Raw genomic sequence first — 19,328 nt, 5'->3', positions numbered from 1 at the left:
TGTAAAATTTTACTACATAATGGTGTTGGTGTAATATTATTATTAACAACAACAACAAAGATAGCAGTGGACACATATTACCATGTGACAGGCACACTCCCAACTGCATGACATATATTAACGCATTTAATCCTCACAAAACCTTATCAAATAGCCATTATTATCCCTACTTTGCAGAAGGTTAAGTAACTCGAGATCAAGAGGGAAGAAATCAATAGCTCTCACCAACTTCTAACTATTGCAGGCCCTGATCACCATCAACAAAAACTACCAATGACCCAAGTAGCTTAAATCAATGTATAACATACCCATGAAGCACTGAGTACAATGCCTGTACATACAGAGTTAAGTGGCTCAACAAATATTATTGTTATGTGTATTAACTTTATAACCTAGAACATATTTAGTTTCAGTGGCTCAGCTTTCAAAATGACAACTGACATCAAAGAAATATTATGAAACTAAAGCTAAATTTAAGAAAGATGTAAAATACAGATGATATACAAATGCCTATTGTATTTAACCTTAACCACACAGGAATGAGGGAGAGCACTAGCACAGATAACGTAACAGGACATTATCTATAATTAAGGACTTTCCAGTGGTATCACCAGCCTGAAATAGGGCCAGTCCAACAGAATACAGAAACCATCAAATTTGGCAGAGATGAAAAAACAAAAACAAAAATTGATGCTGAATGACCCCCAAGCTCATGAATGACTGACATAGTGAAACAAGGAATGACACAAGGAAGTTTGGTACCACAGAATGTATCCTCGCAAAATTTTAAAAGCCTAGGTATCACTCTATTTATTTGGTAGTATAGTTCTCTAATTCTGGACTGTCAGAAACACTACAACTAGAAGTGGTCTACTGTCTACCTTTTTAAAAGCCAGCTTTCCTCATTTATAAAATTAAAGAGGAGCACCGTATCTCTAAGATCGCTCTCCTCTGAAATGTGATGTGTGTATGATTTTACTTCATTTAAAGAGGAAGCTGACTTTACTATCAGCTAAAATAATCACTACTACTGTCATAGGTTTAAAGCAATTTAAGACAATAGGATAAAACAAGATTCCCAGGACCAATAATACATGAAATAGTTGAGATTATTATTGCCAAATACTACTTGAAAATTCCATATATTGGCCAAAGTCAGGAAAAGGGGATTTTTTCATCTCACCCATGAAATAGTTTTGTTTCTAAATATAGTCATATGTTACTTAACTATGAGGATACATTTGAGAAGTGCATTATTAGACAATTTATTCATTGTGTGAACATCATGGAGTAAACTTACACAAATCTAGGTGGTGTAGCCCAGTACTCACCCAGACTATATGGTATAGTCTATCGTTCCCAGGTTACAAACCTGTACAGCATGTAACTGTACCAAATACTGTAGGCAACTATAACACAATGGTAAGGATTTGTGCATGTAAACATAGAGAAGGTATGGTAAAAATCCTCATGGTGCTACAATCATACATGCAGTCCATCATTGACCAAAGCATACTTACATGGTACATGACTGTATATAAACAAAGTAAGTATGTGTGTGTGCATGTGTGTGTGTGTGTGTGTGTGTATCCCAGCACTTTGGGAGGCTGAGGTGCAAGGATCACTTGAAGCCAGGAGTTCAAGACCAGCCTGGGCAACACAGCAAGATCCTGTCTCTACAAAAAATTTAAAAATTAGCCAGGAACGGTGGCTTATGTCTTTAATCCTAGCTACTAAGGAGGCTGAGGCGGGAGGATTACTTGAATCCAGGAGCACAGTCAAGGCTTCAGTGAACTGTGACGGTACCACTGCACTCCAGGCTGGGAGACAAAAGGAGACACTGTCTCGATTAAAAAAAAACAAAAAAGTTGCTACCAAAAAAACCCATGAAGTTGAAAGACACCTCAGATAATCACCATTAACAGTTATTATCCTTTTATCTATTTCTTTTTAATATAGATTTCCTTATGCATACACATCACAAAAAATGGACAATTGTTTCATGTTCAACACTATCCATGCATCTAAGTTGGCATAGCCAACCACCATTCTGAAGGAAAGCATGGAACATTTCAGGGCAAAACAATGCAATTAAGAGAGAGAACTGAATTGCTAAAGTGAAAACTACTTGAATTAGGCTTTGGGTTATTCTCTTTCTTTTCTTTCTCTCTTTCTTTCTTTTCTTTCTTTTCTTTTTTCTTCCTTTCCCTTCCTTTTCTTTCTTTCTTTCTTTCAAGTAGGCAAATGCTTTCATTTTATTCCTTATTTTCATTGGTTCAAAAATAGTACTGCCAATGCTATCTTCCCTCAACATGCCAGACTTCTTAACATGCATGAACTGAGTGGCTAAATCCCAAGCCTTCATTTCAGGGGTTACAAAGATGGAAAAATGAATTAGCTGAAGAATTGCCTTACCACTATGATCCAGGACAAAGTCATCTTGGGCATAACGGAATTTTTCTGGTCCACATGCAATAAAAACATCGTCATCACCAAAAAAGTCTTGCAGACAAGTAACCTGAGAACAAAAATCATGTCCAAGAAATAAATTAGACACATGAGAAGTGAAATGAAAAGTAAGCAAAATTAAATGAATTTTTAAGCCTCAGCTACAGTATTGAGGTGGAAGAGAAAGCTGTGTAATATACGTTTCCAAGCACTTTACCTTCACGAAGCACCTTCACACATTCTCTCCATCTCGGAACAACAGAGTCAAGGAGTCATGACATGCATCGATATTCCTTTTTTACAGGTGAAGTCAAGGACGTCCATGCAAAGGTAAGTGATTTTTCCCCCAGGTTCCCCACAGAGGGGTGGCGAAGCTGACAGTCATGAAGGCCTCTGCTCTCAGTTTAGTGTTCTTTTCCATACTGCCCTTCTTCCCTCTCCTAACAACTCTGCTTCCCACTGTGTGACCTTCGGCATGACTTCTCTGTACCTCTGCTACTGAGCCCTAGGTTGTTTCGAGGATTAATATATAAAAACTCCTTGGAACAATGCCTGACGCATAAGTGCTCAATGTGTTAACAGTCACCCCCATCATCCCCACCACCATCATTATCAAGATCAAAGGAAGTTCTGCCATGAAGCTAATGAGGCTTAAGCTTCAGGGATCTTCTAAGGCCTTATATCTAAATATGTGGTCTCAATTTCACTTTTTATTTTTGAGACAGTCAGTCTCACTCTGTCGTCAGGCTGTCTTGCTCTGTCGCCAGGCTGGAGCGCAGTGGTGCAATCTCGGCTCGCTGCAACCTCCACCTCCCACATTCAAATGATTCTCCTGCCTCAGCCTCCCGAGTAGCTGGGATTACAGGTGCGTGCCACCATGTCCAGCTAATTTTTTGTACTTTTAGTAAAGACAGGGTTTCACCATGTTGGCCAGGATGGTCTTGATTTCCTGACCTTGTGATCTGCCTGCCTCAGTCTCCCAAAGCGCTGGGATTACAGGTGTGAGTCACCGCACCCAGCCCAATTTCAAAAAGGGCCTCCCTTCCATACTGTGTTAGTTTCAGCTCCACAGAACCTGGATCTATCCCAGGGAGCACATTCATCCATTTATCCCAGTGGTGAGAACCATCTTCTAGGACTTTGGACATAGATAGGCTCTATTTTTACCAGTTTTCAATGGGATATGTGATAAGATTTCTTAAGAAGTAATCCATTTCCAACAAAGTTAGGAAAAAACTAACACTGCTCTAGTACTTGAACAGGCTGAGAAATCTCAATATTCCTTAAGTTTTCCTAATCACTATTTAGCTTTTCATTGGAAAAAAAAAAATAGGTCTCACTGTAGAGTTAGAAAATAATGCTCCAGAGAGAGGAAAGTGAATTAGATACAATGTAGATGGCTCAGGTCATAGTACTTAAGTGACCCAAATGATGTGCCTTTTTACAAGGCCAAAAAGTTGACTGCACAGACTGTAAGAGGAACAGGCATGGAGACTGCCTGTTTGTTCCAATTCTCTTCAAGCAAGATATGGCTTCTGTATCTCACTGAAATGGCTCTGGCTACAGTGTCCAGGGCCCTTAAGAACTGTATTTTTAATTGTTCCTGTTCTCTTCTATCTCCGTTGGTATTAGCACATGCCCCTTCACTCACGCTAGAATTCAGAGAGTCATCCTTTCTCCTTTCCTCATCAGCCACTCACATTTAGGCCTTTTTACTTGTTACATGGTTTTCAAGCATCTCTACTTCTATTCCTTGGTTCCTTCTCTCTCTTACCTGGACTCGTGACATTGCCCTGTAACAGCTGGCTAACGCCCTATCTTCCACCACTCCCTGGAATCTATCATTCCTGTTTGCACAGGTGTCAGTATATTCAGTCTCTCACAGGTATGACTGGGTGATCACGCACCACTCAGCCCTCAGTGGCTTCCTTCTATGACAAGATAATGCTCCTTTCAAAGAGTGCATTCAACTGACCCCTGACCCTGTCTTTGCCATGTCTTCTGTTCACTCAACAGCCAAGTCTAGATGACTTTGGGTTGCCTGCCCACACAGTACTAATGGGTTTTTTGTTTGTTCCTTTTGAGACAGGGTCTCACTCTGTCACCCAGGTGGGAGTGCAGTGGCACAATCTCGGCTCACTACAACCTTAACCTCCTGGGCTTAAGTGATCCTCCTACCTCACCTACTGAGTAGCTGGGACCATAGGTGTGTACCACCATGCCTGGCTAAATCTTCATTTATTTATGTAGGTAGGTAGGTAGGTAGGTAGGTAAGCAGGCAGGCAGGCAGGCAGGCAGGTAAGTAAGTAGGTAGAGATGGGGTCTCCCTATGTTGCCCAGGCTGGTCTCTAACTCCTGAGCTCAAGTGATCCTCCCTCCCACCTTGGTCTCCCAAACTGCTGGTGTTTTGTTGGTCTTTTTAAAAGCTTTTATTGAGCTGTAATTCACAGACCACACAATTCCTCCATCTAAGGTACACGATTCAATGTTTTTTTAGTATATCAAGAGTTGTGCAACTATCACTGCAATTTACTTTGAATATTTTCATCATTCCCAAAAGAAACACCATGCTTATTAGCAGTCACTCCCCATAAACCCCTTTCCACATCCAAGGCACTCATAATCTACTTTCTAGCTCTGTAGATTTGCCAATTCTGGACACTTCATGTGTATGGAACCATAAGATACGTCGCATTTGGTGACTGGCTTCTTTTACTTAGCATGTTTTTAAGGTTCATCCATGTTGTAACATTTATCAGCAGTTCATTCCTTCTGTAGCTGAATAGTCCATGGTATGGATATACAACATTTTGTTCATTTTTCCATCAGTTAAGGACATCTGGGTTATTTTTAACTTCAGAGCTGACTGCCTTTCCTCACACTGTCCCCCAGGCCTTTCTGACATCTATTCTATCTAATCTATCTTATCTCTCTCTCTCTCCCCCTCTCTCTCTCCAGGGTCTCAACTCTGTTGCCCAGGCTAGAGTGCAGTAGCATGATCATGGCTCACTGTGCAGCCACAACCTCCACAACCTCCTAGGCTCAAGTGATCCTCCCACCTCAGCTTCCTGAGTAGCTGGGATCACAGCCACCACACTTGGATAATTTTTTGTTTTCGTTTTTGTTGTTTAGAGACAAGGTCTTCCTATGATGCCCATAGTTCGAGTTGCTGGGAGTTGAAGTCTCAACTCCTGGGCTCAAGTGATCCTCCTGTCTTGGCCTCCCAAAATGCTGGGATTACAGGCACCCAGCCTGACTACTCTTTAGTGTCATGACCTCCACATGGGCATGGGTGTTCCCTGTTCATCATTCTCTCAGGTCTAGTGGAGTTCCTAGCTTTACTGGGTGCTTGATACATGTTTGCTAAATGAACTGTGGCTCAGTATGAGCTTCTCCTATTGGAACTGAGTTCTCAGACCAGAGTAACTTCTCTGGGTGAGTGGTACAACAGCTACATTATTCACTGTCCTCACCACCACTTATGTTTAGGACTTACTAAGTCTAGGCATCAATTAACCTCTCTGAATTCTCTGTCTACATGGCAACATGTATTATCTCAATCCCTACAACACTCCCATGAGGTTGATATTATTATCATCCTTCATTTATAAATAAGAAAACAGATCTAAAGAGAGAAACTTGCCCAGACACAGGTAACAAATGAGAACTCAGCAATGTAGGTGCAAGTCCTCTACTTCCGCATCTCTGCTTTCAAGTTGACAGCATGCCGCTTTCTCATCTGAAATCCCACAGGTCATCTTTCTACTTACAGTTCTTGTTCATTTTACCTTATTTGTAGTCATTTATGTCTTGTGTTACAGTCAGTTATGTCTATCTTATATTTCTATTTTTCACATACATATGTTCAATAAACGGTTCTTAAATGGAATTGAACTCAGTTTTATTTTTTTGGCCAAGTAAAATGTATCTACTAAAGATTAACACAATTTTTTTTAAAAGGGAAACTGCATTTTTTGCAATTAATTTAGCATGAAGAAATGACTAAATTTTAAAAAACATATCTGAATGAATCTGAAAAAAATCAGTTAATTTTTAATTGATTCTATTACAAGAAAATATTTAATCTGGTACTAAATTAGTTGGCATTTGACTAGAATAAATAACAGTAAATAATCAAGTTACTATGTGGAATAAAAGCATTTAACAAGTCTCGGGAACGTAACATATCAAAAAGGTCACTTTTTTTTTTTTTTTTTTGAGACAGAGTCCTGCTCTGTTGCCCAGGCTGGAGTGCAGTGGCATGATCTCGGTTCACTACAAGCTCCACCTCCCGAGTTCACGCCATTCTCCTGCCTCAGCCTCCCGACTAGCTGGGATTACAGGCACCCGATGCCAGGCTAATTTTTTGTATTTTTAGTAGAGATGGGGCTTCACCATGTTAGCCAGGATGGTCTTGATCTACCGACCTCATGATCCACCCGCCTTGGTCTCCCAAAGTGTTGGGATTACAGGCGTGAGCCACTGTGTCCAGTCCTTGGCTCTTCTTAATTGACCTTTTAATGATTTCACCTGTCAGTTTAAGTTTGGATTCCCAAACACAGTGTGCATAAGATGTCTGCCTCCCTCTGATTCTGGTTCTAGTCATTGAATGCCTATTTGGTTAAGCAGTTAACCAAATTATACAATTTTTTTTTCTCTTTCTGTTGACTTGACTGGAGTGCAGTGTTGTGATCTCAGCTCACTGCAACTTCCACCTTCCAGGCTCAAGGGATCCTCATACCTCAGCCTCCCAAGGACTACAGGCATGCAGCACCACGCTTGGTTAACTTTTGTATTTTTTGTTAGAGGCCAGGTTTCACTATGTTGCCCAGGCTGGTCTTGAACTCCCGGGCTCAAACAATCTACCTGCCCCACCCTCTCAAACTGTTGGGATTATGAATGTGAGCCGCCACACCTGGCCACGATTTCTCAATTAGGTTCTGATATGCCTCAATTCAGTCACTGCTCCTTGCAAAGAAATGGCAGCTATAAAGTGAATAAAAGATACAACTGAGGCCGGGCGCAGTGGCTCATGCCTGCAATCCCAACACTTTGGGAGGCTGAGGCAGGCGGATCACAAAGTCAAGAGATCGAGATCATCCTGGCCAATATGGTGAAACCCCGTCTCTACTAAAAGTACAAAAATTAGCTGGGTGTAGTGGCACGTGCCTGTAGTCCCAGCTACTCGGGAGGCTGAAGCAGGGGAATTGCTTGAACACAGGAGGCTGAGGTTGCAGTGAGCCAAGATTGCGCCACTGTACTCCAGCGTGGCGACAGAGCAAGACTCCGTCTCACAAAAAAGAAAAACAAAAAAAAGGTACAACTGAGAAACAAAACACGTGTCAGGTATACCTGGGACAGGGACACATCTCACAAGATGTTAAACAACTTCTGCCTCCATTCATTTAAAGTGTTTTTATTGAGCACTGATTATGTGCCAGGCAGTATTCTACGTGCTACAGGATACATCAGTAAAGGAAGAAAAAAAGAGACAAAAATTCTTGACCTCATTGAGGAAGTGTGTGCATAGGTAAATTTACATCACAATAGAAGATAAAGAAAAAGCACAGAAGCGGAGTAGCGAATGCAGAGGAAGGGTGCTGCAACACTAAAGAGGGTGGCCAGTAAAGGCTTCATTGCAAAGGTGACATTTGAACAAAATATTGGAAGCAAGTCACATGAATATCTGCAGGAGGAAGTGTTCCAGGCAGAAGGAAAGAAATGTACAAAAGCCCTGTGGAAAGATAATTAAAGAACACAGTCTACCAACAGCTCCCTAGAATAGTCATAAAATGGGCCGGGTGAAGTGGCTCATGTCTATAATCCCAGCGCTTTGGGAGGCCAAGGCAGGAAGACCATGTTAGTCAAGCAGTTTGAGGCTGCAGTAGCTATGATCACACCACTGCGCTATACTCTGGGTGACAAAGCAAGACTCTGTCTCAGAAATAAAAAATAAATAACCATAAAATGGATAAGAAAGATTTGACTTAAAGCAAAGCACTGGTTTGGTATATATCTATATATGTGAGCTGCATGATAATGTGAACATTTTTTAGATAATGTAAATAAACAAAATTGTAAGTATATCAATCTTATTTTTATGCTAAAATTACATTTGTGTATTTAACAATAGATCTCTTAAGTCTAATGCAATCACTATTCGCCCATACTTAAATTTCACAAATATATGGGACTACACACACACACACACACACACACACGTTTTGAGACAGAGTCTCACTCTGTTGCCCAGGCTGGAGTGCACAATCACAGCTCACTGCAGCCTCAACCTCCTGGGCTCAGGCGATCCGCTCACTTTGGTCTCTCAAAGTGCTGGGATTACACATGTGAGACACTGTGCCCAGACTGGGACTACATATTTTAACTGGTCCTAGAAGTGGCCCAAAGTCAGCTGATACTTTTTAATGTAGAACATCTGATAAAATGCCCAGGATCTGATATAAAGTAAAATAACTGTATGTTATTTTATTTAAAGTTCTCACCAAGGAGAGCCACATAAATTTACTACTGTACATTCATTCATTCTAACATTAATCAAATGACTACTATAATACGCCAGGCATAAATGAAAGACAAGAGGCACACAGTCTAGTGATGAAAATGGACAAGAAAACTAAGAATTACAGTTCAAAATGTTACAATAGGGTGACTGTTATAATAGAAGAACACTGACTATTATAATAAAGGAAAACAACTTGATAAAAACAGAACGCACAAAATATTTAGTACCTTTAAAATATCTCATGTTTGGACACTAAGATAAATTTTTCTATGTTTTGCAACATATTTGTTGTTCTCTAATTCTGGTAATCTGTTTGTTCCTTTTACCATTAATTTTTTAAACGCGTCGAACACTGAGGTATGGACCAGGTCACTAAATCTGTCTGAGGAAAAAAAAAAAAAACAGCATGAATAACATCTCAGAATCATTCTTAACAAGGGTGAGGAAAAGTGTTATCAGTTTAGAAGTCCTCTTACTGTTTGCTTCTAAATTCTTTCTATAATGCAAGGAAGAATTAACTCTTCCAGAAGCTCATCAGGAATAATGGATGTCACGTGGCCTGTGAAAGCAAGCTATACAAACGAGGGGAAAGTAATATTTCTGCTAAGGTGCACAATTAAAGCAATCAGTTAGGATCTAATGGGGAAACATTCAAGTGAAAAATAATGTATCTATAGGAGTCCATCTAAGCTTTCCAAATGAAGGAGGGCCACTTAAAAAAAGTAATTTTTCTATCCTTTAGCAGACAGATTAATTAGGTTAGGGTGAATAGGTGCCAGCCATAATTTCAGTGCTAGTTCGTAATAGCTTGCCACAACCACTCTTTTTCTTTCCCTATTTGATATCTGTTAAAAGATACAAAAACATGTGTGAAAGAGGCTTGAGGTCTGATTTTTTTTTTTGAGATGAAATCTCACTCTGTCACCCAAGCTAGAGTGCAATGACACAATCTCAGCTCACTGCAACCTCCACCTCCCCGGTTCAAGCGATTCTTCTGCCTCAGCCTCCCGAGTAGTTGGGATTACAGGCGCCCACCACCACATCCGGCTAATTTTTGTATTTTTAGTAGAGATGGTGTTTCACCATGTTGGTCAGGCTGGTCTCGAACTCCTGACCTCAGGTGACCAACCTGCATCCGCCTCCCAAAGTGTCGAGATTACAGGCATGAGCCACCGTGCCAGGCGAGGTTTGATTTAAAAAAAAAAAAAAATACTATGCATGATATGATCTGGCTTTGTGTCCCCATCCAAATCTCATCTTGAATTGTAATCCAAACTGTAATCCCCACACATTGGAGGAGAAACCTCAAGGGAGGTAATTAGATCACTGGGGTGGTCCCCCTGTGCTCTTCTTGTGATAGGGAATGAGTTCTCTCAAGATCTGATGGTTTTATAAGGGGCTTTCCCCACCTTGGCTCATTCTTCTCCTTCCCGCCACCATGTGAAGGACATGTTTTCTTCCCACTTGGCATGATTGTAAGTTTCCTGAGGCCTCCCAAGCCATGCTGAACTGTGAGTCAATTAACCCTCTTTCCTTTATAAATTACGCAGTCTCAGGTATTTCTTCACAGCAGTGTGAGAAGGAACTACTACAATGCATGTATTAGTAGTACAATAAACCCTTTCCTCAAAACAAAAAAGGCAGAGGACACACAGAGATAATCTTCCCTAAACACTTACATTCTGAACCAAAGTAGGGTGTGTTAGGGGGTAAGAGTAAGAAACACAAGACTGGCCAGGGACAGTGGCTCACACCTGTAATCCCAGCACTTTCGGAGGCCGAGGCAGGTGGACCACGAGGTCAGGAGATTGAGACCATCCTGGTTAACACAGTGAAACCTCATCTCTACTAAAAATACAAAAAATTAGCCCAGCGTGGTGGTGGGTGCCTGCAGTCCCAGCTACTCGGGAGGCTGAGGCAGGAGAATGGCATGAACCGAGGAGGTGGAGCTTGCAATGAGCCGAGATCGCGACATTACACTCCAGCCTGGGCGACAGAGCGAGACCCCATCTCCAGAAAAAAAAAGGAAAAATAAGAAGAAACACAAGACTGACACCCATTTCCTGATCCATTGACACTCTTTGGAAATCTTGTGTTTCTTACTCTTTCCAGAAGTACACAGGAGTTGGTGTCAAAGCAAGTTGGATTTCTCTAAGACCCCTTCCTGCTCTAAGATTCTAAAGTCTAAATATTTTAGTCTCTTGAAAGAGCTATTACTTATATTTTAGGAGATTGCTTTTAGAAAAGTTGAAATGTATTTTTCTGAGAGTAAAAGGAACACTATTTTAAGTGGTTACATAGTAATGTCCATTTGTGATTTCTTTCTGTTCAAGATTTAGCTTTGCATTTCCTCAAAGAAATCTTCAATGCCCCTCCAAATCCAGGTGTTTCCTCAATACTCTAACTCACTCAAGATAGCTGTTATCATTGAGGTTAACTGCCTGGTTTTGTGTCTGGACCTCTCTCACCAGGCTGAGCACCATACACGCAGTCTTGTTCACCACTATAATTCCAGCATTATACAGCACCTAGCATATAGGCTTTGCTTAATACATTTCTGTTGAATGAATAATGATTGAAATGCCTTGAGGCTGGGCGTGGTGGCTCACACCTGTAATCCCAGCACTTAGAGAGGCCAAGGCAGGCAGATCGCTTGAGCTCAGGAGTTCAAGACCAGCCTGGACAACATGGAGAAACCCCCATCTCTACAAAAAATACAAAAATGAGCCAGGTGTGGTGGGTCATGCCTGTGGTCCCAGCTACTCGGGGGTGCTGAGGCTAGAGGATCACTTGAGCCAGGAAGTAGAGGTTGTGGTGAGCCAAGATTGCACCACTGCACTCTAGCCTGGGAAATGGAGCGAGACTCCGTCTCCGAAAAAGAAAAAAAAAAAAAAAAAAAGAAATCAAAAGAAATACTTTGGGTCCTACTTTTTCCAGGTAGCCCTCTCTAGAGGGTCCATCTCACACTTTATGGATTCCTACCAACTCATTATAATGCAGGGTAGTCCTGGTTCCCAAATTTATGATGTTAGTTTTCTATCCCAAGATAACCTACAAATTGTTTGAGCAGACCAGTCAAATCCTATATAGCTCCCTATAAAAGACATAGCAAATACTTGGTTGATCAAATTGTGGCCCTGGACACCTTAAAATAACTCTTTAAAAACTGATCTTACATCATGTAAGCTCTTTCAAGAATTAAATCTCTTTTATTATTATTTCAGGATGATTTGAGAAAAACTACTTGTGAAATCTGCTACTGCAACAATTTGGTAGAAGGGATTTAAAGCAATGCAATTTGCAATTACACTCCACATTTGGTGCTATTCAGAGACTTGAGGTTGCATTAAATGAGGGTCTCTTGAGATATTTTCCAAGGCTATTTTATTGACATTTTCTAAGACCTGATAAAAATTCAAAAGGAACATCACTGGATCTCAGTGAGAGACTAGTTTAAACTGGCATCTACTTATCTAAACAGAGTAAAGGTGAAAATCTTAGCACTCTTGAAATGTCCATATTTTGAACAAGGACCACATTTTATAGAAGATGTAATGGGAGGATGGATAGCAGGAGTATAGAATACATCAGCATTTTTTTATGGATTTTCTTTAACTGTGTGTTGGCGGGTAGGGGGGTGGTGATGGTGTGAAAGAGAGAGAGAAAACAAAAATTCCTACCTCCTGCTGAAATTAAATGCTTTCATTATCAGAATTCAGCTAAAAGGTTGTCTCTATCTAAGAGTAGTTAAAAAAATAAAAACAAAGTATTTCTACCTTGCTTCTAAAAAGGATTTGAAGGAACTCAGAAAGGAAGTCCAGTAAATGGCTTATCTTTGAAACTAAAAATACTCCATAGGCTTTCAATAAAACTATACTGATAGCCTTCATTTTTTTCCCTAAGAAATGGTCATGTTACAAGTCATAAAATGCCAAAAGGGAGCTGCATTTCATTTGAAACCCCCCAAACAATATTCTACTATATATAAGTTTTCTATCACGTAAGCAAGCAGAAATACAACTTTTTAAAGATGTGAAGAACATACCAACAATGTTGACATGCAATAAACAACGACCTAAGATCTGCCTGAGCCATTATCATTATTTCTATAGCTGGGAGGAGACACTTATTTTAAATAACTGCCCATCTAGATACTTGAAAGCTATAAAATCAACAAATTAACTACATTGTAACTATCACTATTCCAGACACAACTCTTTTGCCACTCCATTTTTCTTAAACAGTTCTATCCCTAGGATAAAAGTTTTGCTTCAAATGATTAGAGAGGCCAGGTAGAGTGGTTCATGTTTGTAATCCCATCACATTAGGAGGCTGAGGTGAGAGGATTGTTTGAGGCCAGGAGTTCAAGACCAGCCTGGGCAACACAGTGAGACTTTGTTTCTACAGAAAATAAAAAAATTAGCTGGGCGTGGTGGTGCACAACTGTAGTCCCAGCTACTTGGGAGGCAGAGGTGGGAGGATCACTTGAGCCTGGGAGGTCAAGGCTGCAGTGAACCGAGATGGTGCCACAGCACTCCAGCCTGGGCAAGAGAGTGAGATCCTGTCTCAAAAAAAATTTTTTTTTTAATTAAAAGAAAATGAACAGGGAAACCATATCTGAAACAAAGGAAAGGTAAGTCCTTTGGTCCTTCCAAAATGCTACTGACAACAACCAGAAAAACAAATTCACAGGTCAGTAAGCCGAGGCTGGGATTCTCCCCATTTCTTTAGCCTTGGCCCAGAGTACAATGAGCATAAATAGCCCTCTTTGTTCCCAGTAAATGTTGGCTGGCCTACAGTAAGGGAAGGACCCTTTCTACAGCAAGAAGAAAGCTACTTAGAATAGCAATGTTTTTCAGCTTCCTGTAAATTCATTCAGCCAGGCACTCAGGGACCATGTGGTTGCCATGGAAACAGAACTGAAGCTAAAAGATGACAGTTCTTACAGTAAAGGGCTTCTCAATGGCATCTGCAGACAACTACCTATATTTGGTTTGCTTCCTTTTAAAAAAAACACTGGATCTGACCTTTTCCCACTGCAACCTTCTCATAATAATAACTATTCTCCAATTAACACCAATCATGGAATACTGAGACCAAAGATCTGGCTTTAGGAAGTGCCTCTATCAATAGGATGAAAAGGTTTTAAACAATTCAGAGATATTGAGCTTCTAAATATATTCTGGAAGGAGAAGCAATCATCACTTTTCCTGTAAAAGAGGTCATTTTCTATGTCAGTCCTCTGACTGCCCCCTACTGAGAGCCACTCCCTACCCTCAGTCTTAATTCCTATAGAAAAAGGTTTAAACCCACTCTGGAGCTTTCCACTAAGTGAAGAAAGCTGGAACTGTAGCGGCAGAAAGGTGATCCCTTTCTTCCCCATCATAAAGGATCAGGGTAGACACTCCAATAACAAAAGACAGGTTAACAAAAGAAAAGCAAAAAAATTTTATTTAATTATTTTTAATTTTTTTACATGACACAGAAGCCCTCGGAATGAAGATCCAAAGATACAGTTATCCACTTTTAAGCTTAGGTCCAATGAAGAATGGCCAGCCATGTGGAAATATAACTGGACAAAGAGTGTGCCATAATGCTAGTAAGCTGAGGTAGAGAAACTCAGCGACGCCTGTCTGTCCGGAGTCTTCCTGGCCTCTCCGTGCAGAAGTCCCTCCTCCTGGGTTTGGGGCAGGACTCTTTCTGGAATGGGGGTCTTAGGACCTACTATCAAACAAGGTAGGTCAGAGAATTTCTTTACGGCCAGCTTTTACAGAGAAAGGTGGGAGGAAAGCTAGAGGAATATTTTTAGGTTTTGAGGCTGGCCTTCGGGAAAAGGGGTTCTGGTTTCCACGACCCACCTTGGGGAAAGGGATTCCAGTTTCCATAGCCTGCCTGGGGAAGAAAGAGGGGTAAGAGACCAGAGGGCAGGAGAAGGTCAGAGAGACACTTGGCTTCTCAGGCTGCTTCTGAAGCCTTCGCTTTGTGGTATCGTGTTCTGCGCCCCAACAGAGCAAAGTTTTAGAAGAACTCAGGTGAAGAAGTCAGAAGACACCTATTGAGTCAATGATCATGAGCTTTTACTCTGAAGAAGCTAGAGTAGAATGTGTTCAAGCACATGTGACTGGAACTTAAATAAATGCTCTCTAGGACTCAGTCACCTTCAAATACTAAACAAAAAAATGAAATCATAAGTGTTACAGGAAAGGCAATTGAGAACCAAAGCAAATGGTGGCAATCTTCCAATCCAGAATTTTCTATTTCCAACAGAAAAGGAATGGGAACAAGCATGGAATACCTAACTATGCAATGACACAATGAATTTCACACAACCCCCAGGAAACTACCTTGTGAAGCAGGGACTATCATTCCCATTTTACACAAAGAGAGGCTCAAAGAGGGTAAGTAACTTGTGCCAAGTCACCCAGCCAGTAAGGGAGGAGCTGAGATTTAGACTCTAATTTGGAACATACTCTTTGTACTTGGACCACATACTGTCTCCCTAAAGAAGTATTAACAATGTAATTTACAATCTATGAAAAAACATAACAGGGCTTATTGAGGTAAGTCAGAGAATTTTTTTATACTTGTCTAAAACCCAAATAATCAAACCATTTTTCTACATCTTACTTTTATGGAGTAAATGAATGGTAAGTATGTAAGCTTATATCTAGGATTTTTTTTAAACGATCAACTTCTAAGTAACATCATAAGGTCAGTACAAGTGTAGGCCAACCTCCCATACCTTAGGGAATACACTGAGTATGTTTTGAAATTGATATCTTCAAACAAACTGGCTAGCTCTTTAAAAACAAATTACAAACACAAGTTACAATCATAGTTTTATTAGGTTGGTGCAAAAGTAACTGTGGTTTTTATCGTTACTTTCAGTGGAATAATAGAATGGGACTCTATTTGCTGCCAAACTGGGAATTCTAAGGGCATAAATAGGTATTAATAAATATTATGGCCTTTAAAATTTTTAAATAAACGCAAAACCTGCAGCATTTTTTTGGGAATTGATTCTCTGTACATAAAAATAAGATAAGTCAACGCTTTTGGTGTCTGTTTAGCATACAGCAAGTGCATGCAGGTAGTTAAGACCCTTGGAATCAAGACTGAGAGAACCATCAATTAAGGAGGTATGGTTAATTCTATACTTATTCTGAAAATAAGTTAGTTAATTCTATATTTACTTTGGAAAACACCAACTATTCAGCACGAATAGCAAAGACACCATGACTATGTTCTACTACAGGGGGACTATTTAGGTTTCTAGGAAAACTATCACTACTAAAAAAATAAATCTTGGCCGGTCGCAGTGGCTCACGCCTGTAATCTCAGCACTTTGGGAGGCCGAGGCAGGCAAATCGCGAGGCCAGGAGATTGAGACCATCCTGACCAAAACAGTGAAACCCTGTCTCTACTAAAAACACACACAAAAAAAATCTAGCCAGGCCTGGTGGCAGGTGCCTGTAGTCCCAGCTACTTGGGAGGCTGAGGCAGGAGAATGGCGTGAACCCATGAGGCAGAGCTTGCAGTGAGCTGAGATAGCATCACTGCACTCCAGGCTGGGCAACAGAGCGAGACTCTGTAAGAAAAGAAAAAAGAAAAGAAAAGAAAAGAGAAAAGAAAAGGGAAAAGGAAAGAAAAGAAACCTTGTCTATTTTTATTTCTTCTTAATAAATTTATTTTCCCTCCCTTGGCATTGTGTATCAAAAGACACGATGTACCTTGTATCAAAAGACAATCCTAATCTCCTTTTTAGCAGCCCCTACACCAACTTCTGATTTGTTACATTTAACATTTGTAAGCTTAGAAAGAGATATTTCAAGTTTAGGAAACTTAACTGTAAAATAAGAGTAAACTGGTTGAAAGTCAGAGGCTTTGATTAGGAGGAAAGAAAATAAACTTCAGTTCCCAAATTTCACACTGCCTAATAACAAAGTTCTCTCTGCTTATTTCCTAGTTTTATGTTGTGGTCCAGCAAGGTGAGTAGATTAGAGTCCAAAATCAGTGGGGCAGTTCTGTGATGCAAACAAGATTTTGGTTTGTATAGCTGCATCTGTTTTCACATGACAAGGAATCAAAATTTTCATTTTGAAACCAACATAAATCTTACAAGAAAAGCAATAAGACTTTTTTTTTCCCCCAGAGCAGCCTTCTTAGTAGATGAAGGTCTCACATCTACAGTCGAAGAAATCCTCTGAATAAGTTACATGTCTGTGGCTATTCAGAAACGAAAAGCATGCCATCCATTTGAATTATTTATGGCAACATTTAAAAAGTGAAATTGATATTGGCTGAGGCATACACCACAATTAAATTTTTCTGTTTAAAAGGCACCTGTTCCTAAAACACAGCCAAAACTTCTTATGCTAACATATGTACAACTGATTTGCAAGTTGATAGAACAAATATTTAGTTTAGGAGAATTAAAAGCAAGATAGTTCATCATTTAGATTAACTGGCTTATCAACGCCTACTCTAAATATGCAAATACTCATGGAAAGGTTATGACTGTTGGCTGTGCACCTCTGCCCCCATTTATGTGGAGCTTCACAATGAGGGTAGAAAATACTTCTTGTTTTCATTTTAAGGTAATTAATATATTTAATTCAGGATTGAAGAGTTATAGCAAAGAATTTCCAGCCCCCAGAATTAACAAATATTATTTGGTCATGTCTACTTCAGATCCCTTTAATACATGGAAACAAAACATTACAAAGTTAAATTCTCTTTTGTTCCTGGTCCCCAGTCCCAACGCCCTGCTTCCTTCACCACCACTCCAGGAAAATTCTATCAAGCATTCGGCATCTATCCTTCCAACTCAGGTTTTCAGACCTCATATAATAGAGGTATGCGTCCACAGACAACCAGGAATATTATTTAGTATATTTTAAAACTTTTATGTAAGTTATATCATACTGATTATGTCTTTATAATTTGCTTTTTTCACTAAGTATTGATTTTGAAACCTAAGCAGTTCTTAGTTTTTGAAACCTAAGCAGTTCTTAGTTTTTCCTACTCTCTCCTTTTTGGCTCATTGATCTACTCCTCAAACTTTTGCTTTTGAAAGATAATTCTATCATTAACATTATTACTTTTCATAAACCACAAGATAAATTCTTTATACCCTTAATACTTCCAAATTCTTTCAAATAAATGCCTTTCTCAGAATGTTCAATTTAGTGTATGTGTTATAACCATTTTAGTGACCAAAGTTCTTCAATGGAGGAAAAGATGTTTGAATCAATTCATTCCTTGCCCACAGACTACATCTCCAATTATGAAAAAGAAATGTGAAGCAGGCCAGGCACGGTGACTCGCACCTGTAATCCCAGGACTTTGGAAGGCCGGGGCGGGCAGATCACAAGGTCAGGAGATCGAGACCATCCTGACTAACACGGTGAAACCCCGTCTCTACTAAAAATACAAAAAATTAGCCGGGCATGGCAGTGTGTGCCTGTAGTCCCAGCTACTGGGGAGGCTGAGGCAAGAGAATGGCATGAACTCTGGAGGCAGAGCTTGCAGTGAGCCAAGATCGCAACACTGCACTCCAGTCTGGGCAACAGAGTGAGACTCTGTCTCAACACAACAACAACAACAACAACAACAAAAAAGAAATGTGAAGCAAATGCTTGATATTTGGGCCTAAATATTTTTCCAGAGCTGTTACTCCAAACTGGGCTTCTTGACCAAAAGGAGCATCAACTCTGAAAACAAGAATTTTTAAATAACTAAAACCTAAAATTATTCATGTTGGAGCTATATCTAAGTTTCCAGGAAAAAAAAAAAAAAAACCTGCAAGATGTCTTAAAATCACTGATTCATAGAAATAGTTCCTTTCCAAAAACAAAGCAAAGGAAGGAAAAACAAAATTGTATGAGATGTATTCTACATTATAACACAAGACGGGGTTTAAAGGCACAGGAAACTTGTTTCACGGGGAATGCATAAAAGGAATCCCTCCCTGAGGAATTCCTTAAGCTGGGAAATACTGATGAACTGCATGCATGTAGCATCTTATCTTTTTCTTGCATTCAGAGACATGATATCCGTTCAAAGAAACATCTATTTCTTTTTTTGCAAATCTCTAGGGGTGTCAATTAAACTGGGACTGGGACCAGCAAGTAAGGGAAGTTGTCTGTAAGCATTTATCATCAAGCTCTATGCCTTGCTGGAGCAGCCAGCTGTCTTAAATAACCATCCCCTCCCTGGGGCCACAAGTCTGGGCAAGAATGCTACTCATGTCAGAAACTCATGTCATAAGATTAGATTTGAATGGAAAAGCAAAGGGAATGTAGTCTCTTTTCTCCAGCTGGGACTGATTATTCCCTTCCCAACAAGGAGGCTGTTA

The 19,328-nt window shown here is 40.1% G+C and overlaps 1 protein-coding gene across 15 annotated transcripts in view; it reads right to left on the bottom strand.

Moving 5' to 3' along the window:
• The window catches only part of DCLK2 (doublecortin like kinase 2), a 180,701-nt gene that overhangs the window by 61,482 nt on the left and 99,891 nt on the right, over positions 1 to 19,328 (bottom strand). For all 15 annotated transcript variants that reach the window (XR_277458.5, XR_012435156.1, XR_012435155.1 and 12 more), the window contains exon 3: positions 2,416 to 2,518. Coding sequence is in view for 7 of the 15 variants with exons in the window: in XM_005556049.4 (XP_005556106.2) it covers positions 2,416 to 2,518 (103 nt within the window). In the remaining 8 variants the exon portion in view is untranslated. The remainder of the gene's footprint in view (positions 1 to 2,415; positions 2,519 to 19,328) is intronic.

The sequence above is a fragment of the Macaca fascicularis genome, chromosome 5 (genome assembly GCF_037993035.2).
Source record: "Macaca fascicularis isolate 582-1 chromosome 5, T2T-MFA8v1.1".
In the NCBI taxonomy this organism is placed as follows: Eukaryota; Metazoa; Chordata; class Mammalia; order Primates; family Cercopithecidae; genus Macaca; species Macaca fascicularis.
This window is presented reverse-complemented; position numbering and strand designations above follow the sequence as displayed.